The following is a 16,907-nucleotide window of genomic DNA, read 5'->3' as shown; positions in this document are numbered from 1 at the left end:
ATATCACATTACCCATTTCTGTGCCTTCTCTTTGCATGAGGCTGAATGTAGCTGTGTTGTCCTAAGATATACAGGGGGTGGGCATAACCACCTAGCAGCTTCTTGACCCATCTTTGCAGACCTCATGTCCTCTCTAGCCAGAGTGGAGAATATTTGTTTAGCCTTTAAATTAAATTGTTCCACCTGGAGGCAGGATTTCTTTCTTTCTTTTTTTCAGGGGTGGGATAGAGGAAGTCCCTTTTATTAATAAATACTGTGCAAATTTAGTTTTATGAAGATTGGTGCAGGCCCCTAAGTGATGGAATGAGTTGCTTCACTTTCAGTTGCTGTTAGCAGGGTAAGGTCAGTCTTTATAAAACATTGCTTCTATACGTAGACGGTTGGAGTTATTCATGCTTCTTGCCTCCCTTTTTAAAAGAACTAATAGTGGAATATTAAGGTTAGCAGTAAAGCTTTTAAAACATAGCATGTAAAAAATAAAAATATGTGAATCAAGATGTGCCTGTTATCCATGCCACACACCTCAGAAGTCACCTCACCAGGTCAAGCACTCTTGTGAGAGGCTCTTGGTTAAGTCCTTAACATCCACCTTGTTCAGTGCTGTTTATCTTGATGTTGCCTCTTTCTAATTAAATTCATTGCTTTAATGGGAAGGAGTTTAATTGGCCTGCTGAATTTAACCCTGTATATACAAATAGAATTGCTGATAGGAAAAGGTGTATTTTTAGGTGAGCTGAAGTATATCACAAAAGAGTTTGGCCCCATAAAAATTGTGTATAAGTATGTGTGTGTGAATACATGTACATACGTATATATGCAGAAAATTTTGCATATATGCATACATGCATGTATTTGTATAAATATATACATACTAGTGGCCTGGTGCATGAAATTCATGCACGGGGGGTAGTGGGAGGGGGCAGGTGTCCCTCAGCCTGGTGTGCACCCTCTTCAATCTGGGACATTCCTCTTGCAATCTGGGACTGCTGGCTCCTAACCGCTCATCTGCCTGCCTGCCTGCTCGCCCCCAACTGCCCCCCCACCAGCCTGATCACCCACAACTGCCCCCCTGCCAGCCTGCTTGCCCCCAACTCTCCCTCTGCCAGCCTGCTCGCCCCCAACTCCCCCCCTGCCAGCCTACTTGCCCCCACCTGCCCTCCCCTCCATCCTGATTGCCCCCAACTGATCCCCTCTGACGATCTGCTCACCCCCAACTGGCCCCCTCTGCCAGCCTGCTCACCCCAACTGCCTCCCCCACCAGCCAGCCTGATCACCCCCACCAGCCCCCCCACCAGCCAGCCTGATCACCCCCAACAGCCCCCCCACCAGCCTGATCACCCACAACTGCCCTCCCCTCTTGGCCCCTAACTGCCTCTACCTCGGCCCCGCCACTATGGCTTTGTCCAGAAGAAAGTCCAGAAGGTCTCCTGGAAGGTGTCCCAGTCTAATTAGCATATTACCCTTTTATTAGTATAGATAGAGGCCTGGTGCATGGGTGGGGGCCAGCTGGTTTGCCCTGAAGGGTGTCCCGGATCAGGGTGGGGGTTCCCTTGGTGGGCGGGGCGGCCTGGGCAAGGGCCCTGTGGTGGTTTGTAGGCCGGCCATGCTCCCATTTGGGTGGGGGTCCCCACTGGGGGGCGTGGCCAGCCTGGGTGAGGGGCTGATGGCTGATTTCAGGCTGGCCACGCCCTCCAGTGGGGACCCTCACCCCATGGGGGAGTGGCCAGCCTGGGTAAGGGGCTGAGGGCCGTTTTCAGGCTGGCCACACCCCATTCAGGTTGGGGGTCCACACTGGAGTGCCTGGCCAGCCTGGGTGAGGGGCTGATGGCTGTTTGCAGGCTGGCCACGCCCCCCAGCGGGGACCCTCACCCAGATGGTGACGTGGCCAGCCTGGGAGAGGAACTGAGGGCTGTTTGCAGGTCCCTCCCTCGGCGGCCGGCCCAGGTGGGTGGGAAGCTTGGCTTCCTCCGTCGCCGGGGACAACCCAAGCCTCCCACCTGCTCCGGCTGGGTCTGTGACCGCCGCCATCTTTGTCCTGCTAATTTGCATATTCCCTCCTGATTGGCTATGGGTGTTGTGGAGTGATGGTCAATCACCATATTTATCTCTTATTAGTATAGATATGCAGAAATTATGCATATAAGACACATATCTATGTATACACATATATATGTATGTCTTTGTATACACAAACATGTATGCATACAATGTCTGGAAAAAATACAATAAAAACTACTAATAGTTCTTATCTCTATGTGGACATTTCTGGGTAGGTAAATTTTTATTGTCTTTTAATTGCATACATAATTTTTCTTCATAAACACATATTACTTGTGCCATTTAGAAAGTTTAAATTTTAAGTTATTATTAAAATTATTTCTCTTTTAATAATTCATTATTTCTGCATATTTGTATTTATAGCCCAAGCTTAGCATGGCCAAATGCAGAAGAAATGTGGAAAACTTTTTGGAAGCATGCCGAAAATTAGGAGTACCAGAGGTAACACCAAACTTATCCAAATACTATGTTTTAGAAAAGATTTTATTTATATGTTTGAACCTACTGAATAGATGTACAACTTTGTACATCCTTTTAATCTGTCTTTCTAAAGAAATATTAAATAAGTCATAAAATTTTAGTTTAAATTGTTCTATTTCAATGAAATTAAAATGTCTTAAGTCATTATGGTCAATTCTGAAGAAAAGGAGAATATAATTTCTTTGAGGTTTTAAAGTAAGTGTGTAATTCCAAACTTGAAAAATAAACAAAAACTTAGTTTGCTTGATCTCCTACTCTAAGAGCAGAAAACCTGAGTCTTCAATGAGCCTCAGTCGGGTCCCATAGGGAAGAATTTGGAGCTGATGACTTTCCTTTTCCAAGACTCTTAAGTAAAGCAGAGCTGTAAGACAACTAATTTGTTGATTTTCATTTTGAGTATGTGTATCATAATAATCAGCATTAAAATATTAATTATTATTATTAATAGTTACCATTAATAATAATAATGTTTGTATGTTGCTTTATAGTTTGTTAACTGTTTGCATTTATATTTCCCTCTTTAGTCCGCTGTAGACTCATTTGGCAAGTCCCTATAGCCAGCCCAACTCTAGGTTGCTACTTTTCTTTTTCACAAGCTAAACCCCAGCCTCAGCCAATTTGGGGCTTCTAAAGACTTTGCCAATAATATCATAAGATGGTTTCTTAGGGAGAAAAAAAGCAATTCACTCAGGATTTGGGGGTAAGTTGAGAAGTTTATCATCATTGGGATCAACAGAAATTCCATTTCTTATAATTTCTTCTATCTTTTCTAATGTCCCAGGGATAATTACAGATTCTATCATAAAATACTGTTTTTTAGTATGTGAAGAAATTACATTTTACTCAGTGATAGGAGTTTATTGAAATTGAGAAAGACTTGACTGCCTCCCTCCCTCTCTCCTTCCCTCACTCCCGTTCTTCTTTCCTTCCTCCCTTTTCTCCTTCCCTCCCTCCCTCTCTCCCTTCCTTCCTTCCTTCCTTCCTTCCTTCCTTCCTTCCTTCCTTCCTTCCTTCCTTCCTTCCTTCCTTTTCTCCATAATTTTTAGTTTGGTGAGAAATTAGTGGTGGGTTTCTGATCTTATTTGAAGGCAAATATTTGTGAAAATTCTTATATACATACCTTTTAAAATAATTTTATTTTGTCATGGACTAATAAGTTTTCTCATGTGTGAATCAAAACTATCATACCAAATCGGGTGGTAAATTATTCATGCTTATGCTAGAAAGCACTAATGAGTTATGACCTAATCCCCTGTGATATTTTTAAACTCATCAAAGTTTTTTTGGCTTATGGTAATACAAAATGCAATGGAAATGCACTTTCTCATTTAACATTAGTAAAGGTTGGTAATTACTATTTCCTTTCAAGGTGGGCAAATGGGATTTAGAAAAATGCAAAGAAATTTTTATAATAATTTCTGCGTTATGTCTCTGGCACTAATAGGCAACTCATAATTCCTAAGAAGAATTACAAGGAGTAAATGACTTTTTGCCAATGTCCCACTTAAACTATTTTTGAAAAAACTTTTAAGATCTGAGGTGATTTTAAGTTTGCACTGTGCATATGTGTGTGTGTGTGTGTGTGTGTGTGTGTGTGTGTGTGTGTACGTACATGTATGTTTATCCTGATGGATAATCCAATTGCATTTTACTGGTGACTAGAGTTACATTAAGTTCATTGCTACTAGAAAAAATTCATTTGACCTTCTTTAACAAGATATGTTAAAAGAAGGAAGGAATATTCTAGTGGAAAAGCATAAATCACCAGTTGAAAGTCAATTGGCAAATCTTCCTGTACACTCAAAAGAGCATGATTTAATCTCTCACAGAATTGATGAGGAATAAGTTATTGAAAATAAGGAAATATTTTCATTAGGAATATGATACTGAGTTGGGGAGGGTGAAATGACACCCTCGCACTTAGTTATATTTCTTTCAGTAGTTAAGAGAGTTGATGTTTTGAATGAATATGTGGCACACAATTGGTGATTTACACTAAAAATATAGTTATATCACAAGTGAAGTTGAAGAAATTCTCCATTTGCAATCAGAAATTTCAAAAGACTGGTACAATGGAACAGAATTGAGAGCCCAGAAATAAAACTGTGTTTTGGAAAAATAATTTTCGACAAAGGAGCCAAAAGCATACAATGGAGAAAAGAAATCCTCTTCAATAAATGCTGCTGGGAAATAGAAAGCCACATGCAAAAGATTAAAACTAGACCACTGTTTGTCCCTATATACAAAAATTAACTTAAAATGGATTAAAGACCTAAAAATATGACCTGAAACAAATTACATAGAAGAAAACAGGTACTGAATTTATGGACTTTGGTGTAAGAGAGATTATTATGCATTTGACCGTAAAGGCAAAAATAAATGAATGAGACTATTTCGAACTAAAAAGCTTCTACACAGCCAAGAAACCACCGACAAAACAAAAAGGCAACCAACAGTGTGGGAGAAGATATTTGCAAAGAGCAGTTCCGACAAAGGGTTAATATCCAAAATATATAAGGAACTCCTACAACTCAATACCAAACAAGCAAACCAATTAAAAAAAATGGGAACCTGAATAGACACTTCTCTCAAGAAGACATATAGATGATCAACAGATACATGAAAAGATTCTCAACTTCACTAGCTATTAAAGAAATGCAAATAAAAACTAGGAGATACCACATCACACCTGTTAGAATGGCTATTATCAACAAGATAAGTAATGACAAGTGTTGGAGAGATTATGGAGGAAAAGAAACCCTCATTCACTGCTGGTGGAATGTAGACTGGTACAGCCCCATGTAAAACAGTATGGAGGTTTCTCAAAAAATTTAGAAGAGTTACCATATGACCCAGCAATCTCTCTCCTAGGTATGTAACCAAAAAACTTGAAAACATGTATTTGCAAAGATATATGTACCCCTATGTTCATTACAGCATTATTCATGTTGGCCAGTACCTTGAAACAACCGAAATGTCCTTCAATAAATGATTCAATAAAGAAGATGTGGTACATATATACAATGGAATACTACTCAGCCATAAGAAAAGATGAAATACTGCCATTTGTGACAATATGGATAGATCTTAAGAATATCATGCTAAGCAAATAAGTCAGACAGAAAAAGCTAAGAACTGTATGATTTCACTCATATGTGGGATATAAAACTGAAAGCAACAAATGAACAAACAAGAAAAACAAATAAAAACTCATAGACATAACAGTATGGTGGTTAACAGAAGGAAGGGGGGTGGGGAGATAGTAAAAAGTAAAGGGGTTCAAACATATAATGATGGAATGAGATTTGACTTTGGGTGGTGGGCTTAAAATGCACTATACAGATTATATATCATAGAATTGTACACTTGAAACCTATATAATTTTATTAACCAACTCACCCATAAATTCAATTTATAAATCAGTAAATAAGCCCTAGCTGGTTTGACTCAGCAGATGGAGCATCGGCCTGCAGACTGAAGGGTCCCAGGTTTGGTTCTGGTCAAGGGCACATGCCCGGAGTTGCAGGCTCAATCCCCAGTAGAGGGCGTACAAGAGGCAGCCGATCAATAATTCTCTCTCATCATTGATGTTTCTATCTCTCTCTCCCTCTTCCTTCTTCTCTGAAATCAATAAAAATGTATTTTAAAAATAAAAATAAATAAATCAGTAAATAAAATTAAAAGAATATTACCTAAAAACAGAGACCCTGTAACATTACATTTTCTTATTTGCATCAGACAATATTTGGGTAACAAAATATTCATTGACTTCCCAGTGACAAACAGATAATTCCTCCTAATTTGTAAGCTTTTCCTGCTTTCTTTTCTACTCATAACTTACCCTCATAAGTCACAGAGATCTTGAATTCTGTATGTTTTAAGCTAAATATCTAATTGACAATAATATATTATTCTGTAGAGACTGAAAAGGCACAGCTGTGCTCTAAGCCCTTTGTAACAGAATCACAGCTTGAAACTACAAGCCAAAGTCAGGGTTGGCAGCTTTTATGATTGTTCATATGGGTAGAATGTGGTTGCTGAGTAGATTTAGTTAAAATTATTACATATAAAGTAATTTAATGGGATGGAAGCAATTTAAAAATTGTTCTGGTTATAGTTTATTGTATTATCTTGAGAAGTCCCCATGGACACATTCCCAGATATCTGCCTTGGAGTTAGTCAAGGTTCATGAATGCTTTATTAGAGTGATTCTGGTGTGACTTACCTATAAACCTGGTGTCTTCAAATTGGCTGCATTCAGAATTGCACAACCTAATTATTTGCAGGTTACAGTATGTAGAAAGGTAAGGTACTACAGACCTCTGCTAATTGTGACATTGGAATAAGGCTGGATCTATACCCTTGAATGTTAGTCCAGGGTCAGGGATCTTAGACAGGATTGGAACAGTGGACACCACAGATAAAAAGCAGATGATGTCACAGAAAGAAGTTGGCTATTGGGTTCTGGAGAAATTCTGTTCGAGTGACAGCAGGCCTGTTTGCCGTCAACTGTGAAGGATTCTGGGATGAGGGAAAGGTTTGTTAATGAGAATGCCAAGGAAAGATTGTAGAAAAGGGATATAAAATCGTTCTCTCTGGCAAGTCTCCTTTCAGTGTAGGAGACCTCAGATAGCTATTTCGGCAGGTCACTTCCCTTTCTGCTGCCCATTCCTTGGGTTTTGGTTTTCTGTTTGGGACCAGTTCCCCAACTAAAGGGACACAAATTAAATGAGCCTAACCTGGAAGAAGAGTGAGGGAATGCAAGAGGTTTGGGGTGAATTAGTCCCACCTGTGCTGATAACTAGTTATGCGCCTTAGGGCAAACACTTTAAAATACTCATTTACTGAGCACTTCCTGTGCCTGCATCATTTCAAGTGCTCACTGTTGAGGATTTGTTTTTAAGCACTAATTTCTTTTTTTTTAAATTCTTTTATTTTTTAATCTTTTAAATTAAATTTACTGGGCAACTGACATTGGTTAATAAAATTATATAATACTGTTGAGGATGTGAGGTAAATATTTTATTGCCATGCTGTGAGGACACTGAGGTTCAGAGCGGTTACGTAATTTGCTAAGTTGTACTGAAAGCTGGGAAGCAGCAGAGCTGGCATTTGAACTTGGTCTATGTGCATGAAGAGTCCCCTGTCCTGTCTTTCCAGCACAAACAGGCTCTCTGTGACTGAGCTCCCTGCTCTGCAAAGTGGAAGTGTTGGAATTAAACAACGGATTTAAACCGCATTCTCCAGAGCCCTTGATTCTTTTGAATGGCCTGCACAGGAATCCCGGGAAAGCCGGATGGGAGTCTACAGATCACTCCCATCCCCTTGCTTCAGCCAGAGCAGTTCCCTTTTGCCAGCTACGTTTTCCTTTAGGGAAAGAGAAAGTGTCCTGCTGCTAAACACAGTTTGAAAATCACTGGACCCCCAGGTTTCTTTGAGCTCTAATTTTCATGAAAGCTCGGTTACATCCTGCAGCTCCATAATTGCTTTCCTCCTTCCTCAGTTGCTTAGCAGCCAGAGAATTACCACGGAGTCATGCATCATGGCACCCTGAAAAGTCTGGGGATTGGATGATGTTGCTGGCATCATCCCATCACACCTTGTAGTGTTGTTGCCCGTGGTCAGACTTTGCAATTGTCTGTGACCTCTGGTGCAAGCTTCAACTTGACTTTGAAGACAGGCCTACCCTAGGTGGGCTTCCAAATTATTTAGGAAATATTCTTTGTTTCAATCAGGAATCTGACTTCAATTAAGCCTAGGGGTCATGGGCTATTTATGGACATACTGAGGCTTCCTTTGCCTTTTCTGAGCCAGCTTGGCCATTCCTGGCCTCTGACCTTGATGGAGGGCATTCATGGTTGGCTATTAGGGATTTTCACATTGATCCAAATTTAGGGCTATTGTAGTGTTGACTTAGGTTGAGAGAAATCTGATTTAATAACATCAAAAGTGTTAAAAAGTAGATATTTGGTTCACTGGGGAAATTTTTCTACTTGATTTTAAATAAATAGCTTTGGCCTCAGACCTCTTTAAAGGACCAAGGTCCTTCCTTAATTTAACCCTTTGCACTCGCTTGCTTTTTTCTCAATTCCTTCATTCTACTCGGGATTTAATTTTTTAAATACCCCAGATTTTACAAAGCGCGGCAGTAGAATAAAAAACTGGAGTTTCTTTTCATACAAACTTATTTATTCGGATTTTTTTTATATTTCAAATTATTGATACATTCAAAGAGTATAAAAAGAGCTGCTACCGATGCTAACCATGTCGAGTCACACTCGACATCCGAGTGCAAAAGGTTAATAGATTTGCCCTCTTTTTTAAAAAAATATATTTTATTGCTTTTTTTTTTTTTTTTTTACAGAGTGGAAGGGAGAGGGATAGAGAGCTAGAAACATCGATGAGAGAGAAACATCGATCAGCTGCCTCCTGCACACCTCCTACTGGGGATGTACCCGCAACCAAGGTACATGCCCTTGACAGGAATCGAACCTAGGACTCTTCAGTCCTCAGTCCAACACTCTATCCACTGAGCCAAACCTATCAGGGCTAGATTTGCCCTCTTTAGATGAGGAGGGAACTTGGACTAGAAATGCACTTTGTGTTCTCTTCATATTTATTACTAGAGGCCCAGTGCATGAAATTCATGCACGGGGGGGGGGGGGGGAGTACCCCTCAGCCCAGCCTGTACCCTCTCCAATCTGGGATCCCTCAAGGGATGTCCCATTGCCCGTTTAGGCCTTAGGCCAGATGCCACCAGAATCGGGCCTAAACGGGAAGTCGGACATCTGTCTCACAATCCAGAACTGCTGGCTCCCAACGGCTCGCCTGCCTGCCTGATTGCCCCTAACTGCTTCTGCCTGCCAGCCTGATCACCCCCTAACCACTCCCCTACAAGCCTGATTGACACCTAACTGTTCCCCTGCTGGCCCGATTGCCCCTAACTGCCCTCCCCGCTGGCCTGGTCATCCCTAACTTCCCTCCCCTGCTGGCCTGGTCACCCTCATCTGCCCTCCCCTGCAGGCCTGGTCACCTCTAACTGCCCTCCCCTGCAGGCCTGGTTGCCCCCAACTGCCCTCCCCTGCAGGCCTGGTTGCCCCCAACTGCCCTCCCCTGCAGGCCTGGGTCCCCCTCAACTGCCCTCCCCTGCTGGCCTGGTTCCCTCCAACTGCCCTCCTCTGCTGGCCCGGTCACCCCTAACTGTTCTCCCCTACAGTCCCGATCACCCCCAACTGTCCTCCCCTGCAGTCCTGGTCCCTCCCAACTGCCCTCCCCTGCCGGCCATCTTGTGGCAGCCATCTTGTGTGTTGGAGTGATGGTCAATTTGCGTATTACCTCTTTATTATATAGGATTGTTTCCAGAGAGAGAATAGAGGACTAAAGGCAGCAACTCTCTGTATGAGGTAGACACCTGGTATTCCTGGCCTGTGCTGCCTGCCTGGGAAGGGAATACTGCTGGAAGTGGAGGTTTTCGTTGTGTGTCCACAAGGATAGACTTGGTGTCCCTCAGCTTCTGCATCAGCCAAATAGAGTTAAAAATCAAATCCTAAAGTACATTCAGATGCTAACAGTGATCACATTGCTATAGTGGAATTGAAACTGGACACGACAGGGTCCTGCAGCCTGTCCCTACCAGAGTCTAATAAGTAGAGAAAAAGTTGAATCTTGTGGTGCATTTTATTATTCAGATGGCCTGTGATCCGACAGGGTGACAGGCACAATACCTTGAAAAAACTGCCTTGAACACCTCCTTTTGAGCCAGCTATTATATAAGGTTAGCGGGGGAGGAACCTATCATTGTCCCCATAAAAATTAGCACCTAGATGCTGTCTCCTTTCAGACAGGTCCTGTCCTTGATCTGCTGTCAAAATTTATTTTCTTTTTGAGTGATAGGCCCATTTGGGTTCCCAGACTGCTTATCTCTACAACTCTGACTTTCTTACAGCATGCCCTCCACAGTTTCCAAGGAGGATCCCTAAGAAAACCTCTAGTTCTATAGTTAGTAAGGTGAATAATTATTAAACAACTGTGACTCTATCCCTACTAAGTTCCTATCAAAATTAATTCAGACCCCTGTTTTCAGTAGCTTTCATATTTGCATTTCATTCTTTTATAATGAGACATATATTTGAAAATAATAGTAACAACTTTCCTACTTAACACCTGTTGTGAGAATTTAGGCAATTACCAGTATACATATGTAACTGCTCTGAAGTTTTTTGTTAAAAGACATTTTATAAGTTGAAGCTGCTATATATTTTTTGTTTCTTAAGAATCTTGAGAGTAGGATAAATGAGTTCATTCTCCTCTTTGAACCTAATGCCTCTTTTTCTTCTTAAATCAAAGACTTTAGTATCAATTTAAATCATAGCTAATAAACACTTTTGGGGGGAGGGGGAGATTCTTCTTCTAAGATTTATTTTATTTTTCCATTTATATGGTTAATTCTGAGTAATCAGAAGTGCAGGCCAACATGTTTATTTTTAACATCAGTTTTTAAATTAGTAATTTATTAAAAAGAACCAGTTTTCTAGCTTTTAAAGTCACTCACATTTCTTATAGTTAGTATGTGTTTACCATTTCCACTATGTGTTTCCTGGTGGCAGTTACCAGCGGTCTGACAGCCTTTCACATGTACACAGTTGTGAATAAACATGTTATGAGCAGTATCTTCAAAAAGTTTTAAATTACATTTCTAGATTAATTAGTTTACCAATATTAGAGCTATCTTCTAAGTTCATAAAATCGGCAATTAGTTCTCATATATTTGGAGAAAACTCTAGAAACCCTTTCCTACCTCACTCTACTCTCTGACACATTATACTGTTAATTAGAGCTTCAAATTTTCAGAATGACCATCAACATTCTGTACTATGATATTTTAGACTAAAAATAAATCCTTTGTAAGCATTCTGACTTTCAAAATTAAAATATTTAAATGGGTTGAATTTTTTCTAAATTTCTTAGAATTTAGACTTCATTTTACTCAGAACATCTATAACCTAGACTTTTGCCAGATCTGTCTACATTTCTGCTTGAGTCTGTAGTATTGTCCATAGCCAATTTTTTAAATTTTTGATATTTAGAGAGAGAGGAAGGGAGAGGGGGGAAGAGAAACACCTCCAAGAGAATGAAACATCGATTAGCTGCCTCCTACACGCATCAAACCTGAACCCTGCGACCCCTCAGTGCACAGGAGGATGCCCAGCCAACTGAGCCACACCCCCAGCCCCCGCGCCGATCTTGAAGAGTAACCTTAGCCACATACTGACGGCTGCCTCTAAGAGAATCCATCCGATACCCCTCTGGTGATTGTGATTTCTGTTCACTATAATGAGAATTAGCTGCTGCAGTTCCCTCCAGGGACAGTTACTGTGTTTTTCAAATGCCTGTGGTAATTACTAATGCTTTGTAAATGCACAGTGAAATTTTGCCTCTTTAAATTTCTTTCCTTTGTAGTATTTTTGTATTTCAATTTTAAGGAGGAAAAAAGTATAATGGTTAAATGCCTCTCATTAAGAATGAGATTTGGGCCCTGACTGGTTTGGCCCAGTGGATGGAGCGTCGACCTGCGGACTGGAAGGTCCTGGGTTCGATTCCGGTCAAGGGCATGTACCTTTGGTTGCAGGCACATCCCCAGTGGGGAGTGTGCAGGAGGCAGATGAATCGATGTTTCTCTTTCATCGATGTTTTTGACTCTCTATTCCTCTCCCTCTCCCTTCCTTTCTGTAAAAAAAATCAATAAAATCTATTTTAAAAAAAAGAAAAAAAAGAATGAGATTTGGGAAGCACAAGAGTCAGAAAATTCCCAGGTTCCCCTAGTCGTCGCAGCCCTTGTTCCCATGGTGGTGTCCTTGCAGAGGACTTGTGTTGTCTGGTAGACTCCGAGAGCGGCTCAGGGCCACAGCAGCCCGTGCGCCACACTTAAGGATGACTCAGAATTTTGCCTACCATACAATCTTACACCCATGCCTTTTCCTTTAGAGATCATGATTTAATTTAAATCACCATGGGAGGGAGGAAAGGGGGAGAAAATGGGAGATATATGTAATATTATCAACAATAAAAATATATTTTAAAAATTTTATATCACCATGGACTGTAAGTCTAGGCCCTAGCCACTTTAGTGTGAATTAACCCAGAATCTGTGGCATCATAAAATGACTTCCAGGATAAACAGAGTGGTCTCTGCTGCCACCGCCTGTGAGGTGTGCTGCTGAGTAAGTGCCCGAAAACGGCAGAAGTGAACTGACTTGAGTTCTCTGACCGAGTTGCTGGGGAGCAGACCATACATTTTCCATGGGGTTTGGGGAAGTTATTGAAATATATACTGGAGATAGGATGTTTTGCTTTTAACGTGGAAATACCACTTTTGTGAAAATCACATTTTAGTTCATGGATGCCTTTTGTCTTATGTCTTCTTTGCTCTGCTTTCACTGGTTAAGCACAACATTGCAATAGAGAAATTTTATTGCAATAGAAAATTTCTTTTAGATATTTCCCCATCTGTTAATCTTTGTCTAGTGTCTCTCTCCCAGTGAAATTCAATCTATGTGTAGATGTTTTAATTGTTGGGAAATAACAGTGGCAGCTTGATTCTTCCAAATCTACTGAGAAAAGACACAATCTGAATAGATATAACATGATTATTATCGTAAAAAAATCTTTTGTTGAGTATTTCTACCTTCATAAATTAAAATAAGATGAGAATGTTCTTAATCTTATTCACCCACTTGATATTGTGGTATTCCTCCTTACCTGAGGGCATCAAGATAACCTCAGAGGATACAATTAAGACAAATAACTCTACTTTAAAATCATCTTTTAATTGCTCTGTGATTTACATCTGCTTAGCAATGAGGCTAAAACAAAGGGCAATATTATAAAAATATGTTATAAAATATATACTATACATAATATATATATATATATATATATATATATATATATACTAAAACGCTTTGCCTACGGCATTTATGAAATATATCACAGATATTTTCAATCCTTGTTTAACTTGGACACAAAACTACAACTTTTTTCATACTGACATGAATTATAATCACTAAAAATTTTAAGCTATTGTCATTTCTGATTCAGGAATTCAGTGCATCATAAAACTGTTTTCTTCCTGACAGTAATAGACATCCGGAGGTCAATTCAAGTAAATGAACTTCTTATTTTTGCATTTAATCAATAAAATAAGAGCTCTGCCTCCCTATATGGTGACTGTAAAGTAGACAAAACATGCATGGAGATCTGTTCCTGCCCCCACACCTGTTTAGTGGTGAAGAAATTTACATAATAACCCTATGTGGGAATGTATTTTATTCTAACCTCATATTTAAGAAGTCTTCTCAAGATTGTTGGTTTCTGTGTAGTTGTGAGAACATGAAATTTAATGTGCTTTTTGACACATGTAGGGATATAATTAGAGCTAACATTCCTCAGAACTTGTCAGTAATCCTAAAAGGAGCCCAGCCGTGTGGCTTGGTGATTGAGCATCGACCTATGAACCAGGAAGTCATGGTTTGATTCCCGGTCGGGCACATCCCCAGTGTAGGTTGTGTAGGAGGCAGCCAGTCAAGGATTCTCTCTCATCATTGATGTTTCTGTCTCTCTCTCCCTCTCCCTTCCTCTCTGAAGTCAATAAAAATATATTTTAAAAAGTAAACAAGTAAATAAAAAATAATAATAGTCCTAAAAGGAAAATAAGTTAGGCGCATGTGTTACCTTTCAGAGAGAAAAACTTTATATTCATTCTTCATAAACCAGGCTAAAAAAATGCATTAAGAGGACTATGAGGAAAGGTGAAGATTAAACCTTAAAGTTTATATTTTTTGTTAGTAGGGTTAAGACCTAAATGTCCCAAGTGAAAAACTCTTATTTTTATGCCATTAATTAGCACATGATGCCACTTGAATATTACAACCGTTTACCGCCAGAATGATACGTAGATTACATAACTGTCTATTCCTCAGTAGAGTGATTGCTGGTCAAGGATTTCTTCATCCTTTTTGCATAAAATACATTTGGTATGCTACTTTTCTTTTGGAATAAAGTTTTAAAATCTTTGATGGTGGAACGAGTTTTACCTGCTTGAAATAAGAGGTTTCTCTTGCCATTTGCTAGTAACCAAAAATGTATGCTTCTTTTCAGCTGTTCTTCTGTGTATTTTTAATTGTATGCACTATCTCTTTCTGTTCTAATGGCTGCCCTCGGAATAGGCTGACCTCTGCTCTCCGTATGACATCCTGCAGTTGGATTTTCGTCACATTCGAAAGACTGTTGACACTCTGCTGGCACTCGGGGAGAAACCCCCACAACCAACTTCTGCCCTCCGCTCCAGGGACCTTATAAGCTTCTGTCTTGTCCATATTCTCTTTATAGTGCTGATCTATATCACTTACCGCTGGAATGCCCTGTCCGCATAAAGCCTGCATGTGCATCCAAGCGCTCTGCTCTGTCCCTGATCCATTAGGGGTCCTTCCTCCATCTGACCCTTTGCCTTGCAAACTTCCCTGTTATCTCTTCAGTAGTCTCTTGAGTTTTGAAGCTGAACTTTTACCAATCAGATTTTCCAAAAGCACAAACTTATAGAATGCAGTTCCCTTTAAGTAACTTCTCACTTACTGAAAAACAGTGACAACAAAGTGTATTCACACCTCATGCTTCCTCAGCCACAGCCCATCATGCCAGCAGGAGTGCTGTACAGATCCTCTTCCCTCTCCCCAGTGAGCGTCACTGCCCTAGGTAGAGTAGAATTTCCAGAACAGGAGCAAAAGGGAATATGAAAATCTTTCCTTTGCAGTATTTAAGTCCAACCCAATTCAGGACTGGGCAATTGAGTTGTAGAGGTTCCCCACGCCCCTTGCAAGGGAGACAGAAAACCAGCATTTTGGCCCAACTTGGTCTATAAAACTCTCCAGTAAAAACACACACACACACACACAAAACCTATTGACCAAATTGAAAAATCCCATCTGGGGAATGACTGCTTTGCTGGTCATTTAGTTGGATTCCTCGCTGTTTCCTACTGTGGGAGCTGTGAGGGGCACCAGGGAGGGTTGCCGCCCGCTTCTACCCTGAGCCAGCCCTTTGGCCCTGCTGCTTGAGACAGCTGCACAGAAGGGGCACCAGGGAAGGAAGGGCCATCTGTGTTAAGAGCACCACCTGGGAGATTTGCTTGCACACAAATTCCCATATATTTTTACTTCTCCTTGTTAGCCTCTATAGAAGAGAGTTCTATTTTTAAATAATGTAATAGGTCATTTTGGCTTTTGCTACATCACATTCTAACAGCAGATCCAGAATGTGATAAATTTGACTATTTGTTTTTAAATAAAGTCATGAGTCATGGAACATTCTTGGTCTTGGAGCCTGGTTTCTGTGGCAGGAGCTAATAATAATATTGCTCTTATTTTAGAAGAATGTAATTTATCTAATAAATTTAAATTTCCATTTAACCATTGTTAGCATACTGCTTTTATTTTTAAGTAAGCTTAAAGGATTATATATTAACTATATCTGCTTTGGAGCAGGGTGGTCAGTTTGTATTGAAAAGATAAAACCAATAGAATTTAATCTAGGCCAAGATATTTCTGGTTCTGGGTTGTCTTTTTCTAATATGAGAAAGCCCTGCTCCAAGGTTAAGACAATATCCCCTATTTTCCATCTAATCTGGTTGCCAAATATTGTTTATTAAGTTGGGGAGCTGATAGAGTTAACTTCAAGATACTAGTAAATTTCTAGTTTAATGCAATGCAAGTGATCATCATAGACAGCTAAGATGATAATTGTATTTTTATGAACATTTCCATGAATCCAGGCTACTTGAGGATGTAGATAACCCATATAGTTAGACAAGTATATTTATAAAGATTCTGTGTTGCTAATCAGCTCAGATTTTCTAACAGGAGATGACATGATAGTATCTTGAGTTAACTGAACCTTTTCCTTCTGAGTTTGTGTTGATTGGTGAAATACAGGGTATGTGAAGTTACCAAATTAACCTCAGTTGTGTGTAAATAACCTGCAGATGTACTGAATTGTCTTTGGTGCTATCTTGTACTCTTCAATCTGTAACAATAAAATCCCTTTATACAATGTCTAACCAGCACCCTGAGCCATAAGTTCTTAATAAACACATTTTGGGTGATTATTCCAAGTTTTTATCAGCCCATCGATACATTTTTGTGCACACCCAGAGTGGCGCTCACCATTTCCATCTAGCTCTGCAGTGCACTGAGGCTTCCTTTAATGATCAGCACTGTTTGTTTGTTTTTCATTTGAGGGGGAGGAGGGTACAACAGGCGAGAAGAGAGATAACTCACTGGGTGGCCACCTAGAAGAAAATGTTGTCAATGTAGACC

General features: G+C 40.2%; 1 protein-coding gene across 2 annotated transcripts in view; it reads left to right on the top strand.

Annotated features, from left to right (window-relative positions):
• The window catches only part of LRCH1 (leucine rich repeats and calponin homology domain containing 1), a 225,996-nt gene that overhangs the window by 202,254 nt on the left and 6,835 nt on the right, over positions 1 to 16,907 (top strand). For both annotated transcript variants that reach the window (XM_054719758.1, XM_054719757.1), the window contains one exon: positions 2,422 to 2,499. In XM_054719758.1, the coding sequence (XP_054575733.1) occupies positions 2,422 to 2,499 (78 nt within the window). The remainder of the gene's footprint in view (positions 1 to 2,421; positions 2,500 to 16,907) is intronic.

This window comes from Eptesicus fuscus, chromosome 8 (assembly GCF_027574615.1).
Source record: "Eptesicus fuscus isolate TK198812 chromosome 8, DD_ASM_mEF_20220401, whole genome shotgun sequence".
NCBI lineage: Eukaryota > Metazoa > Chordata > Mammalia > Chiroptera > Vespertilionidae > Eptesicus > Eptesicus fuscus.
The sequence above is the reverse complement of the archived record's forward strand: the minus strand, read 5'-3'. Positions and strand labels throughout refer to the sequence as shown.